General features: G+C 40.3%; 1 protein-coding gene across 1 annotated transcript in view; it reads right to left on the reverse strand.

Moving 5' to 3' along the window:
* Positions 1-24041, reverse strand: part of shank1 (SH3 and multiple ankyrin repeat domains 1) — a 103730-nt gene that overhangs the window by 54399 nt on the left and 25290 nt on the right. The window contains exons 3-9 of the mRNA XM_037689217.1: positions 14740-14943; positions 12717-12788; positions 12408-12516; positions 4679-4833; positions 3687-3854; positions 1233-1349; positions 1074-1151 (exon numbers count right to left, since the gene is read on the reverse strand). Of these exons, the coding sequence (XP_037545145.1) occupies positions 1074-1151; positions 1233-1349; positions 3687-3854; positions 4679-4833; positions 12408-12516; positions 12717-12788; positions 14740-14943 (903 nt within the window). The remainder of the gene's footprint in view (positions 1-1073; positions 1152-1232; positions 1350-3686; positions 3855-4678; positions 4834-12407; positions 12517-12716; positions 12789-14739; positions 14944-24041) is intronic.

A 24041-nucleotide genomic window follows, 5' to 3' on the forward strand; every position in this document is an offset into this window, starting at 1 on the left:
CACTGTCCCTCCTCTGGACATGTCCAAACCACTGTCCCTCCTCTGGATATGTCCAAACCATCGCAGTCTGGCCTCCCTAGCTTTATCTCCCAGTTGTTCAACCTGTGCTGTACCTCTGATGATCTCATTCTTAATCTTCTCCATCCTTGTCACTCCTAAGAAGAACCTCAACATCTTCATTTCTGCCACTTCCAGTTCTGTCTCCTGTCTTTTTGTCCATGTCTCTGTCTCCAGACCATACAACATAGCTGGTCTCCCCACTGTCTTGTAAACTCTTCTTTTGACCTTTGCTGACACCCTTTTGTCGCAAATCACTCCTGAAACTTTTCTCCATCCACTCCATCCTGCCTGGACTCTCTTCTTCACCTCTTTACCACACTCCCCATTTTCCTGGACAGTGGACCCCAAGTCCTTGAAGTCCAGCACCTTTGTGACCTCTGCTCCTTGTAGCCTCACTGTTCCACCTCCTCCCTCTCATTCACACACATGTACTCTGTCTTACTACGACTGACTTTCATTCCTCTTCTTTCAAGTGCATACCTCCATCTCTCCAAGTTCTCTTCCACCTTTTCCCTGTTCTCACCACAGATCACAATGTCATCTGCAAACATCATAGTCCACGGGGATTCCTGTCTGACCTCATCTGTTAGTCGGTCCATCACCAGAGCAAACAAGAAGGGGCTCAGAGCCGATCCTTGATGCACTCCCACCTCCACCTTGAAGCTGTCAGTCCTACAGCTCATCTCACCACTCCGTCCAAACAACTCATGAAATATTTGTGTCAAAGTCCATTTAAGGACCACTACTGTGTGAGTCCAAGTTATTTATCAGTAAATTTAAAGTGTCATACGTCACGGCACACAGACCAGCCTCTCTGATGTTTTCTTGCTTGTTTGCAAAACATATATAAACAAATTTTACTTTAATTTTTTTTTCGGCTGGCTTCGAAAAACTTCATACATCCTAATTTAAGGCATCTTTGTGAGTGTTGCAGCACAGTAATAGTTTCAGGTCATATTAGTCATTTCTGTTCTTCTGTTAACGTAATAAAACCCTTAACTCTGAGTTCTTACCTGAAAGGGCGTCTGCCCGCTGTTGTTCTTCATGTCTTTATTTGCTCCACGATAAAGCAAAATTCGTGCACAGCTTTCCTGCAACCAACAAAATTAATTATATTTAAAAAGCTTTTTTTTTTTTCACAGCCCTGATTTCATGTGGGCTTCATGAAATACCTTGTTGTATAAAGCACAGATGTGCAAGGCAGTGTTTCCAGAGGCATTCTGGGAGGAGGAATCTGCCCCGTAAAAGAGGAGGTGCTCCAGATGCTGCGAGTTGCCGTTCTGACAAGCCTGTGGAGCGACGAACACCAAAGAGGAGGACAAGAGGAGAAAGATAACAATGAAAACAATGAAAAACAAAAAATGTGTCAAAGGAATAAAAAGATGGACGTTTAATAACGAGGAGCAAATAAGGATAAAGGAGACAGTCATTTTAACTAAATATAAATGTCCACTTTTGATTGATTCTGCCATATTTTAGCTGCTGTTGCACTGTATTGTTTTAAAGAAAGCTAGTTAGTTAATAAAAACCCTAATAAAACAATAATAAAGTTCAACAATAGAAGCAGAAAATTAATTATGTGTAGATTTTATCTTCGTGTCAACAAATAAATCAGTTAAACAAGCTGAGTTAACTTTGTGCTCGTGCACAAACAGTCCATTCAAATAAAATACATTTTAAAAATCCAAATAATCAGAAGCCAAATAAAGTATAAATATGGCATAAAAATATTTAGTTTGAGATTCATCAGGTTTGAGATGGAAACAAACTGTTTTAAAAAAAGAGCAAACTAAATTCTCCTGCTGTTCGTGGGTCAATGGCTTCAGATGAATCAGTCGCTCGGTCTCCGCTCTCATCCTGGGAAGAGCGCTCACGTCTTTCATTTGCTTTCTGCCGACTTCCGTTACCTAAACTGAACTACTGGACGGCCTCGTGAACAGCGAGGTTCAGCCCAGAGCACAAAAATATATCCAAGAAGTCCCTGTTTTCCAGCCTCAGCTACGAGTCTGTCAGAGAAAAACCCTGGAGTTACATTTACTGACGACGACGAGGAGAAAAACTCCACAGCGTTTGGGATGTTAGGCTTGTTCAGCTGAAGCTTCCACCGTGTTTATCCCACACACACTGAGTCAAAAAAAAACTAAAATGATTTACGGCTGCAGAGCAAGTTGTGTGTTCTTCTATCTGGACGCACAGAGATGTGTGATGCACAATAGGGATGTGCGATATGGCATAAAATTCATATCCCGATATCTATTGTGATGGGTGGCGGTAACGATATATATCATGATATGTTTTCTGGTATAAAACTTGCAATAGGAATTTTTAAAAAAGCATAGGGTGTCATTTTGCCAGCATTTATCTAAAGAACTGATAAGTAGAGCCGTCATTTCTAACCCGAACTCGGAGCCCTGTGTCGGGCTTTTTATTGCGTCAGGGATACGTGCGGCCGACGATCTAATTATATGCAAACATGGCTTGCCATACCTTCACCAGCCACACGCAGCCATTTGATCACGCGCGCGGCCGACGACCCAAACAGGTGAGATCACAAAATATCCACCGTGTCAGAGCAGGGTTCAATGCAGGCAACAGCAGGGGAAGCATTTATGCGCTTTGAGAACTCCTCAACTCTGATCTTCTTCTTCCGGGTCGGATTTTTTGGACTTGAGTTCAACTCTACTGGTTATTCTCTGTACAGATCTAGTATAGAGCCGTATGACTGGGTAAATGAGGACAGATTGTTGTAAAGAGCTTTGAGTATCTTGATAAGGTAGAAAGATGCTATACAAGTGCAGTCCATTTACCACTTACCTTTTTACAGTTACTAATGTGCAAGCAAAAAAAACGGGCAACGCGCCCCAAACAGTTTCATAGCTATGTCCTTTACAGCTACGTTTTTATTGACTGAAACATATTTGTAAATTAGTTTTATCTTATGTTGTGAGTGCAACGTGCAATGTTACCAGGTGTCTGCAGAGCAGCTGACCACAATGCACGGTAAAATACTGACTTTGAGCATGCTCATCAGTAACTGTAAAAAGGTTAACTAACAAGCGCGGTTCGTTTCTTCCGTTTCTGCTTCTGGGAGAGTTATTTGTTAAAAATAAATAAATTCTAGCATTTGGTATTCGTTTCATTTTCCTGTTCCCTGCTCCTTACACCGAACTGTGACTAAGTACCGTTACAATCCTGGTGACTACCACATTTACTGTGAACCTTATGACTCAATTACTATCCAACACACACACACAGACACACACAACGTGTAGAATGGAGTTGAAGAGAGATGCTGGCGTGCAGCGTCACACTCAGATGGATACCTTTATTTTTCCTCTTGGCCTTGCCTGTCCACTTCATGGCTGTAAAATGGCCATTGAAGCAGGATGGAAGGATGAAGGGTGAGAGGTGTTCTGATTCATGGCATGAATGGGTTCTTAAGCAGACACACACTGGAACACAGAGAACACTTGGAAGGAATGATCCATGCACAAAAGAAACCAAAACCTAATGTATAAATCAATATATCAATAAAACAAACCAACTCTGAACGTTTTGCTCTTTTTCTGAACTTAAAATGTGCGGAGGAATCGTTTCAAACTCCTCCTCGCAGATCTAGACTTTACCTGATGCGTCTCGTCCCAGCCGTTCTCGTCCCTGATGCCCAGTTTGGCTCGGTGGTAGAGGAGAGTTTCACAGCAGGAGGTGTCGCCCCCCGTCAGCACAGTGTGGTAGAGCGGCGTCAGCCCCCGCCGGTCCTTATAGTCTGGAGACGCACCCAAAGAGAGCAGGACCTGCAGGATGAGACCATCGTGAAGTTTTCACTCCACCCCCAAAAAAAAAACTAGTTTGGAATTCTGAAACACTTCCTGGTCAAATAATGGTTCTTTTTTTTTTTTTTTAGCGTTATGCGCTATAACAGGTAAAAATCAAGTTGAGGTGGTTTTAATTTTTTAACGCTTTGATCAAAAAGCTGGCACTTTACCACAAGTTCAGGAAGGTGGTGCAGCAATTCAGATTATAAAAATGTGATGGTGTAGTGTGAAGGAATGCACATCAGCCAACACCTTTCATCCCAGAGGTTCAGACTCGCACCACGTTTACACCGAAGGTCTCAATACACAATTCAGATTGTTTGCCAAGATCTTGCAAATGGAGAGAGTAATTTAATCCACCCCCAGACACAAAGGTGGAGCCAGGGGGTGGCCAATGGTGGCCTTGACCACCATGGATTATTATTCGACTACCCCAAACATTTGAAAAAAACTTTACTTTGAAGCAACGTAAAAACTTAAATACAGAAAAACAACTGGACTCCTAACGTTGTAGCACACACAAACCTCTCACTCTGAATTATCTCTTACAGATCTGTACAAACATCTAAAACTCAAATCTGCAGCAGACGTTTTTTAATCCAGTCTTCTTTGTTCTGCAGGTTTTTTGTTGGTTTTTCCTGCTGTTGAATGAATGTTCGGCTTGTCTATTCAAGACAGATCTCACATCTTGCAAGTAAACACGATGTCGCGAGTTGGATTTTCTTCCTTTGTAGCGTGAGAAATGAAAACTCCTGATTTGTTTGAGGTTTTTCTACAAAAGACACAGAGGGGTGAGTGTTTACCAGCAGGGCGGTGTGGCGGTGCCCTCGAACAGCCTTGTGCAGCGAGGTGAGTCCATCTTTGGCACGGAAGTCAATGTGAGCCCCTCCATCCACCAGGACTCGGATGGGCTCACCTCCACCTGGCTCACACTGCACTGCCAGCGACAGAGGAGTCTCTGAACACAAACACACATTTCAGTTGTTCTTATAGAAACGCCAACAACACGGAGCGGTTGCTCAAAGTGTAAAAATAAATAGAAATCGATGAGTTGCAAACTTTACAAACTTATACTTTATTCTCAATCGTGGATCTTGTGAATCACTTGATCATAGTAAACATATTAAATATTAAAACTGAAATTATTTGTTGTATGTATGACGCAACGTCCCATATTTTCCAGATTTGGGGTTGTGGAATATCAGCAGCAAAAAAAAAAAAAACTCATCGTTCTGGACCATTCAGTTTTCATGTTTATAAAGTATTTTTCTCTTCATTGTCGAGTACATTTTGGTTACGATGGAGCTTAAATAATTAAAAGCCATAAAATTACGAGAATAAAAAGTCGTACAAGACTTTTTTTTTTTTCAGCGCTCGTTTATTTTTTTCCCACGAGTCGGATCCACGACGCGACCTGTCAACCAATCCAGTAAGCGTGTCAGCAAATGACCAATCCCAAGCTAAATGAGTCGTAATATTATCCGAACTCCGACACGATAAAGCAGGTTTACTGTATTTTAACTGTGGTAAAATGAAGAATGTTGAGCATCTTGTTAAGTTATACTTTGGTTTTACAAATAAGGAGACAGATTATCTATTATCACATCAACATCAGATTATTATCAGTATCAGGACTTTGAACCTGCTTACAGTACGGTGGTACGCTCTGATGGGCTGCAGCGCAGCTCTGCAGGTAACAAGCATTTAGCTTCAGATTGGTCATTTGCTGACACGCCTACTTTATTGATTGACAAGTCGCGTTGTGGATCTGATTTGTGGAAAAAAATAAATAAATAAAAGAGAGCTGAAACAAAAAAGTCTCATACGACTTTATTCTTGTAATATTCAAACTTTATTGGCACCTATTATTCTACACCTCGGAAGTGAGTTTACATTTCTATCTCCGTTAATGCGGCCCGAACCGCAGCGTCTACCCCCACAAAAGTTGTATCAAAACGACTGGCTCAGTCCCATGATGTGTGCCATTGCTTTTATCGGCATTTCAAGTTACCATGGCGACGTAATTTACAAACAAAGACACAATATTTCACCAACTCCAGGAACTAGTTGGTGATTGCCCACTTATTATTCTACACCTGAAAAGCGTATCTTTTTCAACTTTAATGCGGCCCGAACCGCAACATGAACCTCCACAAAAGCTGTATCAAAACGACCGTCCCGGCTCCGGGAAGTGTGCAATTACTTTTATTGGCATTTGCGGTTACCATGGCAACATATTTTGCTAACCAAGATGCCAAATTTCCCATAGGAAATGAATAGGAGAAAACTCTTCACAGAAACTGAGTAACATATGGAGCCATTTTGGTTCAATATGCAAGGAAGGCAGTGCATTATGCACTGCATGGAAGGCACCTATTATTACCCATTGTCACCTATTATTATGAATTAGTCATATTAATAATAAATATTAATTATTAATGTTAATAATTATCTATTTTAATATAAATAATTACTCATATTAATAAGTACTATTTAATATTAATACAAATTATTGGTGTGCATATTGTTAATGTGGATTATAAATTATTAATATTTTAATAATTAATACATCAATAATATATAAATATATTAATAATATTAATAATTAGTATGTATGATTAATATTAAAAATCCTTAATATTTTATTAATATTTATTATTAATAATAATTTAATAATAAAGAGGCAGTCCCCGTCAAAGTTTCTCCAGGAACTTTCTAGTTTGACTTTATTCTTGTAATTTTATGGCTTTAAAAAAATTCTTAGCGTGGCCCTAAAACTCCGTCGTATTTTGATATAGTTCATTTTTGGGATGGATGGTAAAATGTTTTAGTACAGTCAAATGAAATCAGTGAAGACCTGGATTAGGCCCAGTGATGTGAGAGTGCAGGAGCAAACAGCAAACTTTTTGTTTGTTTGTTTGTTTGTTTGAAAATCCAGAGGACCAGATTTAACTTTTTTAGATTTTTCTACCTTGATTATTGAGCATGCATCAGGATACAGGAGCAAACAGGTTTGCTAGATTAAGACTGTTCTTCTGTTTTCTTGTTGTTCTACAAGGAATGGATCTTAATTTGACTAAATTAGACTGTTTCTGAAATATCAGTGACTAAAGTAGCCGGTGTAAGATTATTTAATTACGCTGGAGAGCTGAGGTTGAAAACAGCTTCATGACTGCACTTTTTTTCTCAGATTACTGATTTTATAACAATTTTCTTTCATGTGTCAACAATCCCCCAATACAAATTAAGAACCGTTTACTATTTTAGACCCAGAAGCTCTTAACTACACAACAAAAAGTGGCAAATTGTAACATGTGGGCATTAATGGGCATGAGCTATACAGTGTGCAAAAATGTTATTTTAATTTTCTACAATCAATAAGAGCAGAAAATTAAAATACTCCCTAAAGCAAACCAAGACCTAAGAGAAAAATACTCAAGCGTTGATATAAGAACAGATTTAGCACCTTCCCTAGAGACTAATCTTTTTATAGAGGTTTTTTCCTGCAGGAAGTAACGTTACCTTCCTGCCAGAGTACAAGCATGTTGTTTTGTCAAATAAATGAAAGAAAAACACAAAAACTCAATCAAAGATTTATCTGCGTCACGACGCTCTCATTGCTCCCAGCGAAAAGGTTCAATGGCACCCTGAAGAGTAACATTTAAAGTGTTTCCAGTAAAACGTGGTGATGTGTGCTGGCTGTCATGGCAACAGAAGTTTTTTTTTTTTTTTTTTTTAAGGAATGACTGAAACTGTATTTTTTGATCATCTTTTGAAGACAAGATCTCACAGAAACATAATTTGTTGGAACGGCTGAAGTGGACTTCTGATGTTCAGGATGGAAACGAGGCGCTTGGAACGAGAACAAGACCAGAACTGACAGATTCATTTAGTTAGCTTTTTTTTTTTTTTATAACCACTCTGTTTAGAAAGCACAGACAGACTGTTACAAGAGAAAAGACAAATGTAAAAATTGTTAACAAGAGGGAAAAAACTCTCCAACTCAATTTTTTTTTACTTTTCCCTGCGTGAATATACATCTGTTCTGAGTTTACATCTTGATGTGACCACAAAACCAAGATATTAGAGTAAAAATAGAGAATGCAGCAGTTATCACACCTCCAAATGTTGCTCAGGAAAGATAACTGCATTCCTCTAAATAGTTCTACATGAGTTTTAATCAATTTTATTAACAAAGGAGTGAGTTTTAGTATTGCAAAACATGCATTTTCATTTTAAACTAAAATGCAGAAACACACTCCAGCTTCAAATACAACTTTATTTTTGCTTGTTTTATTACGATGAAAAAGAAACAACTCGCATGGAGCGGGAGAGTGATGCAATTTAATTTTTCATAAAACTAGAAGGCTTGAAACTGTCCAGCTTATTTCTAATATGCGGTTTTAAACTTATCCTGACGTCTGTTTTGTGTGATACTTTTATTTAATCGCAGTATTCACTGAACAGACTGTATTTATATGTGACTTGGTTTAATTGACACACGTCTCTCTTGAGAATGGGACTTGTGTAAAATAAAAATACATAAAATTGTAATTTCTATCCAGTGATCAGCGCCTCATTGTAACCTTTTATAACTAAATGTTTCCATTTATCACCTCTTTGTTACAGCAGGTGTTAGATCAGGATCCTCTGGTGCCCCCATGCGTCCTGCAGTGGGAGCGTGTTTCACACCCCTGATTACAGGCTGGGTTTGGTGTTTTGACACTTGCTCCCACAACGGCTGGAGTGACATCGAGCAACACGCCCAAGCTGTAAATGAGCCGTCTGCTGCGTCTCCTAAACAACAACAGGATCTGAGAAAAGCCGCCAAGCTGTGTAAGACATGACTGGCTCAGATCCTCCGCAAACTGTTGGGACTACACGCTGCAGGGCTGAAAACAGAAGGGGAGCTTTGCTGCTTGCAAACAGATTACAGGTTGAATTTAAACAAGTCGCAAAACTGCTGAAAACAAGCTGATTTAGCAGCTAAAGGCTGAGTGCACGTGGTTTCAGTGTGCAGCGATTTCTGTCAATCCAGTCCAGAAGTTGAAAAAGAGCCACTTAAGTAGTTTTTCTGGCGTTTAAACCACCTTAACCCATATTCAGATGAAAACCCAATGCTGATTTGTCATGGCTTAACTTTTTTTCTTTTTTTTTTTTACAGTGGTTAAAGATTTTTAAATTGGTGAACGCTTGTCCTTTGTTTGTTGTTTCTTTTATTTCATGCTGCTGTGTTCATTCGTACTCTGCTCACACAGACTCATGTTCGTGCTGCTGTTCGGCATATTGTTTTTGTACTACTAGCGCTTAGCGTATTTTTAGTCTAACGTTTTTCTTAGTTCATATCTTTGATCTTATTACTGTTTTTCTTTTACATTTTATACTTTTGTTGGATGTAACTGGGACCCTGTGAACACTATTTTGTTCCACCACATGTACCACATTTGGTGCGTATGACAAATAAAGAAACTATGACTTTTTCTATTTAACAATGTGCTTTAAGAGCAGCATCTGAACCTGTGGCTACCAAACATCTGGCCTGCTGTTATCAATTTGAATCTAGAAACTTTATTAAAACCTTATTAAGCCAGCACCTCACAGAGCTGATCAGCACATTCTGTTGAAAGAATGTGCTGATCAGCTCTGTGAGGTGCTGGCAGACATCTTTAACACCTCACTTACCCTGGAGACAGTTCCCACCTGCCTGAAGACTGCCACCATCATCCCAGTCCCAAAAAGCTCTACAGTGACTGGTCTGAATGACTATCGGCCAGTGGCCCTCACCCCGATAGTCGCTAAATGCTTCGAAAAACTGGTCATGACTCGCATCAAAATAACCATCAACATCAACGAGGACCCTCATCAGTATGCATACCGTGAGAACCGATCAACAGAGGATGCAATCTCCTCTGTGGTCCACACTGTGCTCAACCACCTGGAGCAGAAAAACTCTTACGTCCGTATGCTCTTTGTGGACTTCACATCCGCCTTCAACACCATGAGCCCCCAAACCCTGATGGACAAACTATCCACACTAGGACTAAGCCCCTCCATCTGCAACTGGGTACTAGACTTTTTAACAAACAGACCACAGTTAGTGAGGATCCACAACCTCTCCTCCTCCACCATAACCCTCAGCACTGGCTCTCCTCAGGGATGTGTGTTGAGTCCCCTCCTGTTTACTCTGCTCACATATGATTGTGCAGCTACCCACCCAGGCTGTCACATTGTAAAGTTTGCAGATGATACAGCGGTGGTGGGATGCATCACAAACAATGATGAGTCCAGCTACAGGCAAGAGGTGGAACACCTGGAGAGCTGGTGCAAAGAGAATAACCTTCACATCAATGTGAAGAAGACAAAGGAGATGATTGTGGACTTCAGAAGGAACAAAAACACCTACACCCCCCTGAACATAAGAGGATCTGCGGTGGAAGTGGTCTCCAGCTACAAGTACTTGGGTGTACACATGAATGACAACCTCAGCTGGAGCAACAACACCACCAGCCTGATCAAAAAAGCTCATCAGACTCTACTTCCTCAGACGGCTGAGGCGAGCTGGTCTGGGAAGCTCAGTCCTCACCTCCTTCTACAGGTGTGCAGTGGAGAGCATCCTGTGCTCCAGCATCAATGTGTGGCATGGAGGCTGCACAGCTGCAGAAAGAAAAGCTTTGCAGAGAGTGGTGAAGGCTGCACAGAAATCTGTCGGAATCAGCCTCCCCACCATCACAGACATCTACACCTCCAGATGCAGGAAGAGGGCCACCTGCATCATGAAGGACCCCACTCACCCAGCACACACACTTTTTGCCCCACTCCCCTCAGGAAGGAGGTTAAGGAGCATTAAGTGTAGAACCACTAGACTGAGGAACAGCTTCTGCCCTGAGGCTGTTAGACTCATGAATCTCTAACTAGAATAATCACTGTGAAAAACCATATGTTGCTGCTGATCTGTTTCATGTTGCTGCTGATCTGTTTAAATGTTGATGTGTTCATGCTTGCACATCCGCTCACACAGACTCATGTTCATGTTTGTGCTGATGTTCAATGTTTTATGTTATGAGTGCTTAGTGTATATTTAGTTGATGTTTTTCTTAGTTCATATCTTAGATGTTATTACTGTTTTTCTTATACATTTTATTGTTGGATGTAACTGGGACCCTGTGTACATAATTTCGCTCCACCACATGTACCACATGAGGTGCGAATGACAATAAAGAAACTCTGACTCTGACTTATTAAATAAAGGCATAATGATAACATAAACAGCATACTGCTCATTTTAATTCTAAAAAAAAAAGAAGTCATAAGCAACTGTTTTTTAATCAGTGCAAAATACCTGGAGATTATCTTGGGGGTTTCATGGAATTACCAATCTGAAGCACTAAAATAATCCAGTCATAAACTTTAAAGTATTGAGATTTAAAAAAATAAACTTGAAGTGGTCTAGATGCTAATAATAATAATAATAATAACGGTGAAATGTCTCTTGCTGTTATTCAGAAATACAATAGAAGTGTCAAACTGCATTAACTGAAAGATAATCCTGTCCAAATTTAAGATAATTTGAATTAGCTACTAGCTACATGCTAACATCCACCCAAGGAAGCGCGCAAAAAACTTTATTTAAATAATTCCTGCCATCTAAAACAGGCCAAACTCTAAACTTTCCTAAAAGTTCAAACAAGCACTAGCTGTACATAAATTAAAGCTGTCTGGATGGCAAAAAAATATTAATGAAAAATATATTTTCTCCACTGTCAACTTGGAGCAAAGAAGCTAACTTGGAGCAAAGAAGCTAACTTCGAGCATGCGCATTAGAACACGTAAAAATTAGCGTTAGCGCCAAAATTAGTTTTATCATGCTTTCAAATTGTATCTATATTTTATAAAGTGTAACATGTTTTACACCTAAAATGTACATTTCTCAAGACTTAAAGCAAGAAATGCGACTTACCGACGTTAATGAATCTAAGAAAAACTGTTCCGACACTGATGCTGCATTTAATGCCATTATGGGACAAAATGCTGCATTTAATGTGCATCGGAAATTAGATAATCTTCTGTAAAAAAATTGTTTTACACGATTCTGTCTGAAATTTCCTACTTTGATTTGTGCAATAAAACACCAGATGTAAAAATAACACTTTTAATGTTTTGATTGAACATTTTACTAAATACGGTCTCTCCGTAAAGGAAGTTTTCCAACTTTTTAATCAATTTTTTTTAATAAAAAAAGAACATGTTCACTTTATGAAAGTATTAAAATAATGCATGCCTGTGTCTAAATCATACTGTGAAAAATAAGTTATATATAAAAAAAAAGGGTTGTGCGGAGTGGGTAAAAGGAGTCAGTATCTTACCTACAGAAGACAGCATTGTAATCTCAGTGAAATTAACAAGGGCTATTCAGGAGAGAGGTGGCTTTCAATATTTGTGCTGCTAACTGTTTAAACACAAGATGAAGTCTGCAGCCTTATTTAGTTAGATATTAAAAAGAGCAATAAATGTCAAATCTGTCATTGTCCTCACCACCAGTGTCAGGATCCTGGTAGTTTGGATCTAGACCCTTGTCCAAGAACTTGGCCATCTTGTCCACAGCGCTGGTTTGAATGTAGTCCATAAATTTCTTCAGACTAGCCTGAACAAAAAGACAAAAAAAGAAACTCTAAATATCAGAAATAATACGGAGGATAGGCGTAAGGAAATGTAGAGCAACACAAAAACTTCAAACATGGCTGTGCTAATTTAAAGCAATGGATTCATCAAAGCTTTTGGCAGGAGTTATATTTTAAACATCACGTCTGACATCTCGGAGGTCAGAAACAAAGATTTTTCTACCTTAGTGTGAAGTTTGGCCAGTTGCTTCTCGTCCAGATTTGTCTGCTTGTAAACTCTGGTTTTATAACGGAACTAAAAACAAGAAAAAGAAAACTGGTTATTTCAAACCCAGAGGTTTGTTGTCCTCAATCCTCTGAGCTTCCAGCCCAGATCCATAAAATCAGGGCCTGGAGATGTATTGAGCAGACACGGGTCATCTGGTTCATTTTGTTTTAACCTTCATAAAAGAAAATAAATTATAGCAGTTAAATGTGATTCAGAGCCTCCACTGAGTTTAATACAAGAATACAACAAGATTATTACTTATTATTATTATTATTATTATTATTATGAGTAACCAACCTGAGAACATGTTTGCCGTTTCAGCATTTAAAACAAAAAAATAAAAGATTCTCTTCTGTAAATTCTGTTTTATGCTTGGAGTTTGAACGACCTCGTTTAAATCGTACAACTTTAAACACTTTCAGTGAAATATTGTAAATGCTGTTTTAAAGCTAAATGAGCAAAACACTAGATAAAAACTAAACGAAACAAACCATTAGCTAAAAGCAAAAAGAAGCAAAATACTTGATAAATGCTAAAAGAGCCAAAATATTAGCTAAAAGTTAAAAGGCCCAAACATTAGCTAAAAGCTAAAAGGGTCAAAATATTAGCTAAAAGCTAAAAGGAGCAAAAGACTAGAATTAGCTAAAATAAAAAAGGAGCTAAATACAAGATAAAAGCTAAAAAGAGCTAAATGCTACATAAAAGCTAAAAGGGCCAAAACCTTAGCTAAAAGCTAAAAAGGCCAAAACACTGGCTAAAAGCTAAAATAAGCAAAACACTAGATAAAAGCAAAACGAAACAAACCATTAGCTAAAAGCAAAAAGAAGCAAAATACTAGATACATGCTAAAAGAGCCAAAATATTAGCTAAAAGTTAAAAGGCCCAAACATTAGCTAAAAGCTAAAAGAGCAAAACTCTAGATAAAAGCTAAAAGGGTCAAAATAATAGCTAAAAGCTAAAAGGAGCAAACGACTAGAATTAGCTAAAATCAAAAAGGAGCAAAATACAAGATAAAAGCTAAAAAGAGCTAAATGCGACATAAAAGCTAAAAGGGCCAAAACCTTAGCTAAAAGCTAAAAGGGTGAAAACATTAACTAAAAACTAAAAGGAGCAAAACACTAGATAAAAGCAAAAATGAGCAAAATGCTAGAAAAAGCTTAGAGGGCCAAAACATTATCTAAAAGCTAAAAGGGCCAAAACACTGGCTAAACGCTAAAAGAAGCAAAACATTAGATAAAAGCAAAAAGGAGCAAAATGCTAGATAAAGCTTAGAGGGCCAAAACATTAGCTAAAAGCTAAAAGGGTCAAAATATTGGCTAAAAGCTCAAAGAAGCAAAACACTAGATTAAATCTAAAAGGGTTCCAACATTAGCTAAAAGGAGCAAAATTCTAAATAAAAGCTAAAAAGAGCTAAATGCTAGTTAAAACACTAGCTAAAACCCAAAAGGTAAAAGTAACCAAACACTAGCTAAAGGCTAATTAAATGTGTCAAAACGGCAGCTAAAAGTGAAGACAAAAACAGAGTACAATGTTAACTAAAAGGTTTTGGTTTACATTTGAGAGATGTCAATGTGTTTTCATAGGAAAATATTTGCAAAGAGAGTTATTTGTTTTGAAAAATTAAATGTATCTAGTTTTAAGTGAGAGGACCCATACTCTGAACGAGCTGAACATTTTGATGAATGAACGGGTGAAACAGCACCAAGTGCGCAGAAGCAGATTATAATAAGCTGTGGGGAAAATAAAAACAGGAACCAACAGTGGAAGTGCTGAGTCAGCATTTCAACGGTTACCGAAGTTTGAGTTCAGTCAAATCCTTTCACGCCTACAATCTTACACAGCAAGAAAAATATGTTGTAAAGTTTGAATTAGTTTTCGTCTGGGCCTTTTATCTTTTGTGTTTTACAGTAATTGTGACGAAGCTCAGCAGATCCCTCGCCGCTCTTTGATCTGAACTTTACGCCGGGCTCAGCCGTACCTCCAAATATGGCACCCCTTTTTCAAAGGACTGTGGGTACTCTCTGAGCAGCCGCTCCTCCTCCAGGAACTTGGCATCGTGTCCGTCGGTGGCGGGCTGGAACAGACCGTAGTTCAGGACGTCTCGCAGCGATTCGGTCAGGGAGCACAGCACCTGCTGCTTGGCCTTCCACACCGTGGCGTCGGGGTTGAACCGCAAACATTTCTGCAGAGAAGCAGCCGAAATAAAACGTTAGAGTCCGAGCAGCAAAATGACTTTTAAGACCCTTGAAGGAATGCATGTCGCCCGCTGCTTTATGTCAGAGTTAGTTGGCTTTAAAAGACAACAATGAATTACGTGAATGACTCTCAGCTACTACCACACCAGATTTTAGCTCAGTATCTCTAAAACTGACTGACTGAGAGCCATCTTTGTGATTTCCTACACTGGGAGCCATATTGAATTAGATCGACTCCAGAAGATGAGCTTCAAATGATTACTTTCAGAGAGCCTCACTGAAACCTGCAGTGGCTAATGAGATATTTTGCTAACAGACCGTCTTAACGATACTGCGCCTGCTCTGATGGAGATTCTCCGTGAGGTGACAGGATTATCTGTGACTGCAGAGGCTGTTCCAGCGAGGGGGTGGGGGGGAGTAAAGTGGGTGACGCGTGGTGGCCTTGGTCAGCAGAAATGATGCGAGCATCAGTTCTGCGCAGCTTCGGGTGTCTCCGGTGGGGTCATGAACATCCAAAACGCAGAACGGCCCCGAGGCCTGAGCAGCAAAGTGGAGAATAACTCACACACAGATGGCCGACAGACTGTTTCTGGCAGCACTCTCCTCCCATCCATTTCCTCCTCCTCGTCCTCCTCCTCCCCTCGTCCTCCTCCTCCCCTCGTCATGCCCGGATGGAGGGCCGCTGCTTTCTGACCTTGAGGCAGCCGTGAGCCGATTGGTCCAGAACGCAGAAAACTACTGAATCTGACTGAAGGTTTTGGGTTCTCACCTGTCAGTCTTTGCTCTTTCAGCTCATATTTATTTCCTTATTAGGGCATTATGTGTTTATTTATTTATTTATTTATTTATTAAACAGGAACATTGTACATTAATGTAAACAGAGTTAGCCTAAACTCAGTTCTTATTTAGCTTTAAAACTAATTCAGTTCAGTTTATTTATGTATCGCCAAGTCACAACAGAAGTCGACTCGGGGCACAGGAGCGTTCACGTACATTAAACTCGGTTAATGATATTTATCTAAGGAGCCAGCAGAACGCTTCGAGTTTCACCTCGTCACAGTCTCCCGTCCTGAGCGAGCACAGGCGCAAACAACTAACCGAGACGTTCCGTCATCTTAGAACCAGACTTCGGTCCCCAAAAGGACTACCAGTCCTGACCAAGTGATCATCGCCCGCTGAAGAAGGCGCCGACGCCGCCATAATGTTGTGTATTTGCATCGTTAGCAAAACATCCCATAAAACACTGGACAATTCGAATGAAACTCCCAGAAAGTAACCACTGGCTGTTCAACAGCTGACTGACACTTGGAGTCAACTCGATTCAAGATGGCCACCACGGCACATCCACCTTCATCAACCCAAAACGTCTACAGCTGACTGTATGTGAGAGGACGAGCTGAGGTTGATGTGGAAGTAGCTGAGAGTCGTCCTGAACGCACGCTCCGAGTGTTCACACTTCTAACAAGATGTGACAGCCGTGGCAGGCGGCGGGTGATATGCATTCCTCATAGGAACACTACACCTTTAATTATAACACACACACACACACACGAAGAGGTTTTGTTACATCACGCCATCTCCCACTTTTATTTTTCCCAGTTCCAACACAGCCATCACAGTTACCATGGCAACCGGTTCATTAGCGGTGCAAGCTGCTTGTTGCCATGGAGACATCCCCGTGTTCCCTAGGAGTTGTGGTACCGAGGCGCTGGCGCCTGTGCAGGAGGAGAAGTGTGTGTTTTACAGTAGCGTGGTGAAGCGGAGCAGAGTAAAACCGTGGGGGGGGGGGGGGGGGATTAAAGACGAGCGCCTGCTTGTTGTAGCTGAGGCCTCACACAACACGGGAAACACACACATAAGACTACACACTTACAGTAGCATGAAGCAGTGAGGTGAAGCTGATGGGGGGGGATTCACAGTCGGACATGAACTTAACGTTAAAATGAGTTCTTCATTTTAGATTTGTCTTCTGTGTCGAGCCCTCGCTTCTGTACCGCAGTGGTTAAGAGTTGTAGCCTCACAGGGAGAAGGCCACAGGTTTGCTTCCCGTCCCGGGGTCCTGTGTTTGGAGTTTGCATGTTCTCCCTGTGCACATGTGGGTTTTCTCCGGGTACTCCGGTTTCCTCACAGATTAAAAACATGCATGTTGGGTTAACTCTAAATCTTCCCTATAGGTGTGAGTGGTTGTTTGTCCCTATGTGTCCCGGTGATAGACTTGTCCAGGGTGTCCCCCGCCTCTCGCTCAGTGACTGCAGGAGATAGACACCAGATGTCCTCAACCATTAGCAGAAAAGCTGTAAACAGCGCCTGCACAGGCTGAGTGTGCAGCGCCCCCTGCTGGACAAAGACATCACCACGGACCCTGCAGAGACCAGAACCAAAGCACAGATACTTCATAAACTCAGAAATGACCAGGAATCTGAAAGTCCTGAAGATGGGTGAACGTGTCGAGGAGGAAAACAGTTTTTGTAAATTCTGATCATTTTGAATTTAGCAGGAGATGTGTTCGACGAACGCCTTCTGAAGATTTAAAACTGAAAGAAGTCTTTTTGGATCAATGTGTCCTGACCTAACCGTGCTCCTTCTCCATGTTTAAAACACGCCTCCGAAGGCAAGAGTCAGTAATGTTGTTGCCGACGTCTGTCTGCGTGGAGGTTTGTTCTCCTGAATCACAAAACTTCCAGCAAAACATCGGAGGGTGAACATCTTCTGGAGTCAAAATGGCCGTCACAAGATTTTGATCTTAGCAAACACAAAAGCAGTTTAACTTGGACAGTTTTAGAGAGACTGAGCTAAACGATGATGTGGTAGTAGCTGACCAGTTACTGTATTTTCTGCCGTACACGTCACACCGCCCTATAAGTTGCATCAGTCCAAATACGTCGAATAAAGTGGAAAAATCAATAAATACGTTGCTTCACCGTATAAGTTGCATCTATTATGCGTCACCGCTGACAACCAGGGATGAGGCCGATCTGATCTGGTAATTTACGCATCGGATTTTTCCGATACAACCTGCAGAGATTTCCAATCCATGATGCATGTCTGCGTCTGATGAAACTTCTCATGTGATTCCCTGCCTGCTCCTCTGCAAGTTGGCATCAAACTATGGAATGGATTTCCTGAACGGAGGCGTGTCTCATGAGCCCAGAGTAATAAGATCCGCCTCACTTTCAGGAAATCCATTTCATAGTTTGCAGCCAGCTACAACGTGAGGACTGAGCAGCACTGTGGCTAACAGCTAGCCAACTTTTCATGGAAACACGTCCGCTGCGTGAAAGTATTTTACACTAGAAACACCACAAAGCAAGACGACAACGTGCAATGTCTGCAGAGCCATAGCACATTAAACCGCGGTAAAGTTAGTTTTACGTTGGACATTCGAGCTCTGTGGCTTCAGCGGTCTGCTCCTCTCGCTGAACCCGTAGCAGGCAGCCCGACCCCGGCCAGCTGCGCCCAATCCGCCCCGCTCAGTCTGCCCCACGGGGCAAACACAAGGCTGACCGAAATGAGACTGCCCGCTTCGGACTGAATGAGAAGAACACACCGCTGAAGCCACGGCGCTCGAATGTTTACCGAGAAGTTGCTAAACTTCATGGTGATTAATGACCAACTGCTGTCAGTTGTAGAAAACGGGATTTCGCAGTTTGATACTTGCAGCCAAGATATAGTTTACCCTCCAGGAGATATTTATCAGTACAACAGTAGACAATCATAAAAAAGCATATGAATTGAAAATTACAAGAAAATTATATATTAAAAAAAACAGCTATATTATAAAGCGATGTAAAATACTGAAAACAGGAACATGTCTGTTGGTTTATGCCATGAACTTAGCAGATGTTTAAAGCCATTTAATATTTTTATTCATTCATTCATTTAAAAGAGACAATAAACAAAACAAATTCATCCAAAAAATAAAAATAAAAAATGAATGGAGTGTAGAGAGAAAAAAAAAATGTATATCTCCCCCTTATTTAAAAAAAATATATAATAACTTTAAACAATCACTTTAATATCCACTTTAAAGCTAGGAATTAAAAAAAAGCAAGTTTTGTGTTAGCAGAATTTAATTCTAACTTTGAAACTTATCCAACATTAATAAAACTTACCTCAAGTTGCCTTTTTGGACATGCGTGCATATATTTGTACAACTTGTACTTGAGAGGAAGTTATTACAGCCTCGTGTAAAATCAATAATGATCATGATGTCGGAACGGGATTGGTATCAGCCGATATCCAGATTTAGGTATCGGGATTGGATTGGAAGTTAAAAAAAAAATGTGGATCAGTGCATCACCACTGACAACCCAGAAATGTGGGTCAGTGTTGTGTCAAAAATCAACTGGCTATCAAATGGCGGCCATGGGAGCGTGCACGGGAGGACTTTAACAAGAATTTAACAAGATTAACACTTAAAAACAATTATTTGTTTGCTCGAAATTATAGCAAAGATGCGTCTCAGTTGAACTTTTACTTGATAAATGCACTTCAGTGGTCAAATCAGCTGCTTTTCACCGGGGCAGCGCAGCGAAACGAAGCTGATTTAACAGTTTCTCCAAGAGAGCTGGACGGCAGTGGCAGGCTGAGGCAAGCCGATTGTGTCATTAATAGCCACTTTTACCTATTACATTATACAACGGCATGCCATACACTCGAGTGCCACCTAGTGGCTGAAAATGTAAGTGTTCAATATTTTCAGTCAGAATGAATGAAAACATATCTCAGACAAAATTTGGTTTATAAATATGAGAAAAATCCATAAATATGTCGCTTCGGCGTATAAATCGCAGGGAATGCAAAAAAACACGACTTATAGGGCAAAAAATATGGTATTCATTACATGTAGTCTGAGCTTTAACACGTAACAGTTTTGCATGACTTGGCACGGAAGGTGGCGGGTGACAGGCATTTCACCAAACACAGAAGATTCCAGGCGTTTACTCGGATCATATTTCAATCTGAATATAAGGGTGAAAAAACAAGAATCCGTCTGCGCTCCTCATCTTTCTGCTCTCCAGCCGGCAAGTTCACGGCTGCTCCTTCATTTTCAGAGCCGTACTGTAAATCTGTAACGTGCTTCATTTTATGGATTAACGTGGTTTTCACGTTTACTTTAAGGCAACATTAATCCCATCTTTATCTGGTTTTCTCATTATTCAGCCAAAAATAATGTTTTTTTTGTCTTGCTCCTGCAGCCGTGATCACACTTTCTCACTCACAGACGCCCACTCTGCCTGTCCATGCTGCTCTTTATCCTCCCCTGCCTCTCTCCGTCCTCCTTCCTTCATTTCTGGAGCGGTTCCCAAACTTTGTGCAGAAATAAAGAGTGGCTCCTCTTACGTCTCCTCCTCTCACTGTATTCGTCTCCATGGCCTTGTTTCCTGCAGGCCAGGTGACCCGGAGCCTTTAATGAGACCTACAGGGAGGTAAAACTCCATCAAACGCACACGTGTTGTCGTTTAACGTCTTCATTTTTCCCGTTTTAGTCTTTTCATCTCATTTTCTCAAAACCACTGACACCAGCTCTTCTCTCAAGATCTTCCGTTAAATTCAGCGAGGTCGACCTAAAACAGAGTTTCTCTGATAAAAGTCCAGAAATTAAATATATTTCACTGCAGTGTTGTATTTTCAGGATCTTTCGATCGCTGGCACTTCCTCTTTGCAAGGAGAAGCCCAGAGAACTGCAGGCCAGATGTGGGGATTACAGTAAATGTAAGAAAAGCTGCGCCTGCTAAAATGAATTATCGTAAATATGAGAAAGCATGGGCACGTAAAAATAAAAAGATGTTATACGTGTACTGTATATGTTTTTAAATCAGTCTTTTGAAACCTAATAACTAGGCCTGTCGCAATAAACAAATCAATTAATCGCACGATAAATGAAAATTATCGACCTCATTTTCATTTATCGGCACTATCGTTTCTTTGTGTCTCTCTCTTTCTACTGAAGACACTGGATGACAAAAGGCTCTTCACTGACCCCTTCCTTTCTCTTTTCTCTTTAAAATCTGTTTTAACGATCCAAAATTATGTTTTTGGATCGTTAAAAGCTTCTAAGCTGAGAAGCTAAGCTACGAGCTAAGCTAACAGGCCGACCTGGAGAATAAACCTCCGTCTTGTCAAAGCTCCAAGATTCACGGTTAAAACCTGTGCCTTTGTGTAAAAGGTTGTTTTTTTCTGCAAAAAGAAGCTGAGAACTTGTTTACTGATTTTGTTTTTATTAAAAGCTTTGTGTAACAAATGCTATGCTAAAGTGCTCAAACCACACCGAGCATCCGCCATTTTGAGAATCGAAAAGCATGAACGAGAGACGGACCATGTCACGTCGAGGGGCCTCCCTCCCATTTTTCTTAAAAAGACACGCTGCTCGCTCCCTCACTATCCATCCTTCATTTCAAACAGACTTATACTGCCATCCAATGGTGAAAAAAGGTACTACACACAAAAATTAAGCAACATTTCTTCTTAAATTTGACAATAATTAATAATTATTGTCAAATTTCAAAACAATATTATCGTTTATCGCAATAATTTCTGAGACGATTAATCGCCCAGCAAAATTTGTTATCGTGACTGGCCTACTAACTGATTTCAATCCAGATAAGACTATTTGGATCCGGATCTGACCCGCGGTCCGTTAGGGATCTCTGACTCTTGCAGTTCAAATAGCTGTTTCTTTTTCTTGTCCTCTCATCACGTTTCTTTCTGTTTTCTCATCTTTTCCTCCTCCGCTCTCATTTCTCTGATTTCAGTCCATCTGTTGACCTTTGAGGCTCCTCCTTTCATCGACACAGCCTCTGCAGAGAAAGGTCCACACGTTCCTCACTCTCAGCTCAGCGTCATGTAGCAGGTTTGTCTTTGTATATTTTACTGTTTTCAAGGCTAAACCCTGCCCGGGGGCTGCTGCAAAGAACCTCAGCGTTTGCAAGAATCCGACTCACACAGCAGAGAGGAAAAAAAAAAACTCCATTTGTCTCACGCTGTTTAATGCGCTCAGGAGCCGAACGGCAACTTTGCAGCACGAGTTTGACAATCTAATAAACCTGCAGACGACTCGGTCCTCGTCTCCAGCTGGGAGCGAATCACACAAACAACTCCACTGTTGCCGTGGACACGATCGAGTTAACGGAGTGCCGCTTTTTCACACCGACAATCGGGACCTGGTTGGATGAAACCCTCGTCTGAGGAGGGTTTGTGTTGTTGGCGCCATGCGTCAGGCCTCTGCAGCCTCCCCGACCTCTCAGAGGAAACGTGTTCTGCACGAGCGTTAAAAAGCTCCACCTGCGAAGAAGTGGACACAAGGAAGAGCCGACTTCTGTAAAACTTCCCTTTGGATCAGGGGTCTGCAAGCTGGGGCCACATGTGGCTCCCCGGTCCCTCTGCAGTGGCTCTTCTTAGTTTAAAAAAAATCATATTTATATTCATAACCATAGTTTTTACTGGGGTTGAAGCAGCTGCAGAAGCTTGGTGGCTTTGTTGTCAGGAGCATTTGTAATGTGGAGGGGGACACTGATGGGCGGGGTCTAACAATGTTGAGTAAAGTAGATGCCATTTCCTGCATTCTGGTGTATTTTAGCGGGTTGTTAAACATCTACATTTACCTACGTAAATAAATACTTGAATCAGTAACTATTGTAGAGAATGGCAAAAATTACTAATAATGACAAATTATTAAGGAATCAGCCAAAATTAATATTTGTTCTAGGCTTTGCTGGAGTTATGTTCTGCAGTTTTCCACAAACTTGAATAAAATCTCTGAATCTACCAGAAATTTAATCATTTTTTTACACATTTCAGCAAAATACTAGGAAAAAGGGGCAGTTTTGAACACAAAATACTAAAATCAGGTCTTGAGTGCAACAAAAGGACCCACAAAGACCTGCAGGGTTCAGGGTCTTAATGTTCTGAAAGAAGATTAAACAAGTTAGTTTCCCCTCGACACGATCTTAACATGCCAATAAATGTCAACATATTACATTTTTTAAATAGTTTTAAAGCTTTTTCATAAAGTATGTGATATTTTCTCGATAACTTCATGAGTTGTTTTCATTCAACCTTTAAGAACGTTTTGTGGATTTGAGGAAATTTGATTTTGTATAAGAAAAAACTAAAATGTCTCAGAAGGTCCCCCGCGTCAGACTTAATCATTTAAAGTCAAATAAAAAACATTTTGATGAACTTGATCTCACTTTTCATTTCATGTGAAAAATAACATTTAGTCAAAATAAAATATTTTAATAACTATGAAAGAGAACCAGCGTGAATCACTGCTGCTAGTTCAACTTTTCATGTAAAACTTTCTGCTGCGTCGGGCGATGGCTTGAATTTTGTTTTTTGTCACTTTTATACTTTTTAAAAATACTTAACTTTATTTACAAATACATTTCCTCAAAGTAAAACATTAAAAACTCTTTCAAATAAATATTCTCTTTGAAACCAGCTTCAGCACGGCTCTTTTTGTTTTCTGCTACATTTAGCTTTATGCTTTTTTGCTCATTTTTGTTTTTAGCTACAGTTCGGTTACATTTAGCCTTTAGTTTTGTCAGTTGTTGTTTTTATCTTTGGGGTTGCTACATTTAGCTTTTAGCTATGGGTTTGATCATTTAAACTTTTAGAAATTGTTCTGCTCATTGCAGCTTTTAGCTTCTCTCCTAATCATTGCAGCTGCTAGCTACTCTTCTGCCCATCATAGCTTTTAGCTACTCCTGCTCATTGCAGCTGTTAGCTACACCTGTTTGTTGCAATTCAATTAAATTCAGTTTACTTACTGTATATAGCGCCAAATCACAACAAAATTGTCTCAGGGCACTTTACAGGAACATTCACATACATAAAAAAGCCAATTAGTAAAGTTCTCTATCTCAGGAAGGTTACAGATTTTATCTATTTTTCTGCTCATTACAGCTTTTAGCTATTCTTCTCCTCTTTGCAACTTTTAGCTTCTCTCCTAAACATTGCAACTGCTAGCTACTCTTCTGCTCATCATAGTGTTCAGCTACTCCTGCTCATTACAGCTTCTAGCTACTCTTCTGCTCATTGCAGCTTTTAGCTATTCTTCTCCTCCTTGCAGATTTTAGCTTCT

The sequence above is a fragment of the Nematolebias whitei genome, chromosome 15 (genome assembly GCF_014905685.2).
Source record: "Nematolebias whitei isolate Nwh7 chromosome 15, NemWhi1, whole genome shotgun sequence".
Taxonomy (NCBI): domain Eukaryota; kingdom Metazoa; phylum Chordata; class Actinopteri; order Cyprinodontiformes; family Rivulidae; genus Nematolebias; species Nematolebias whitei.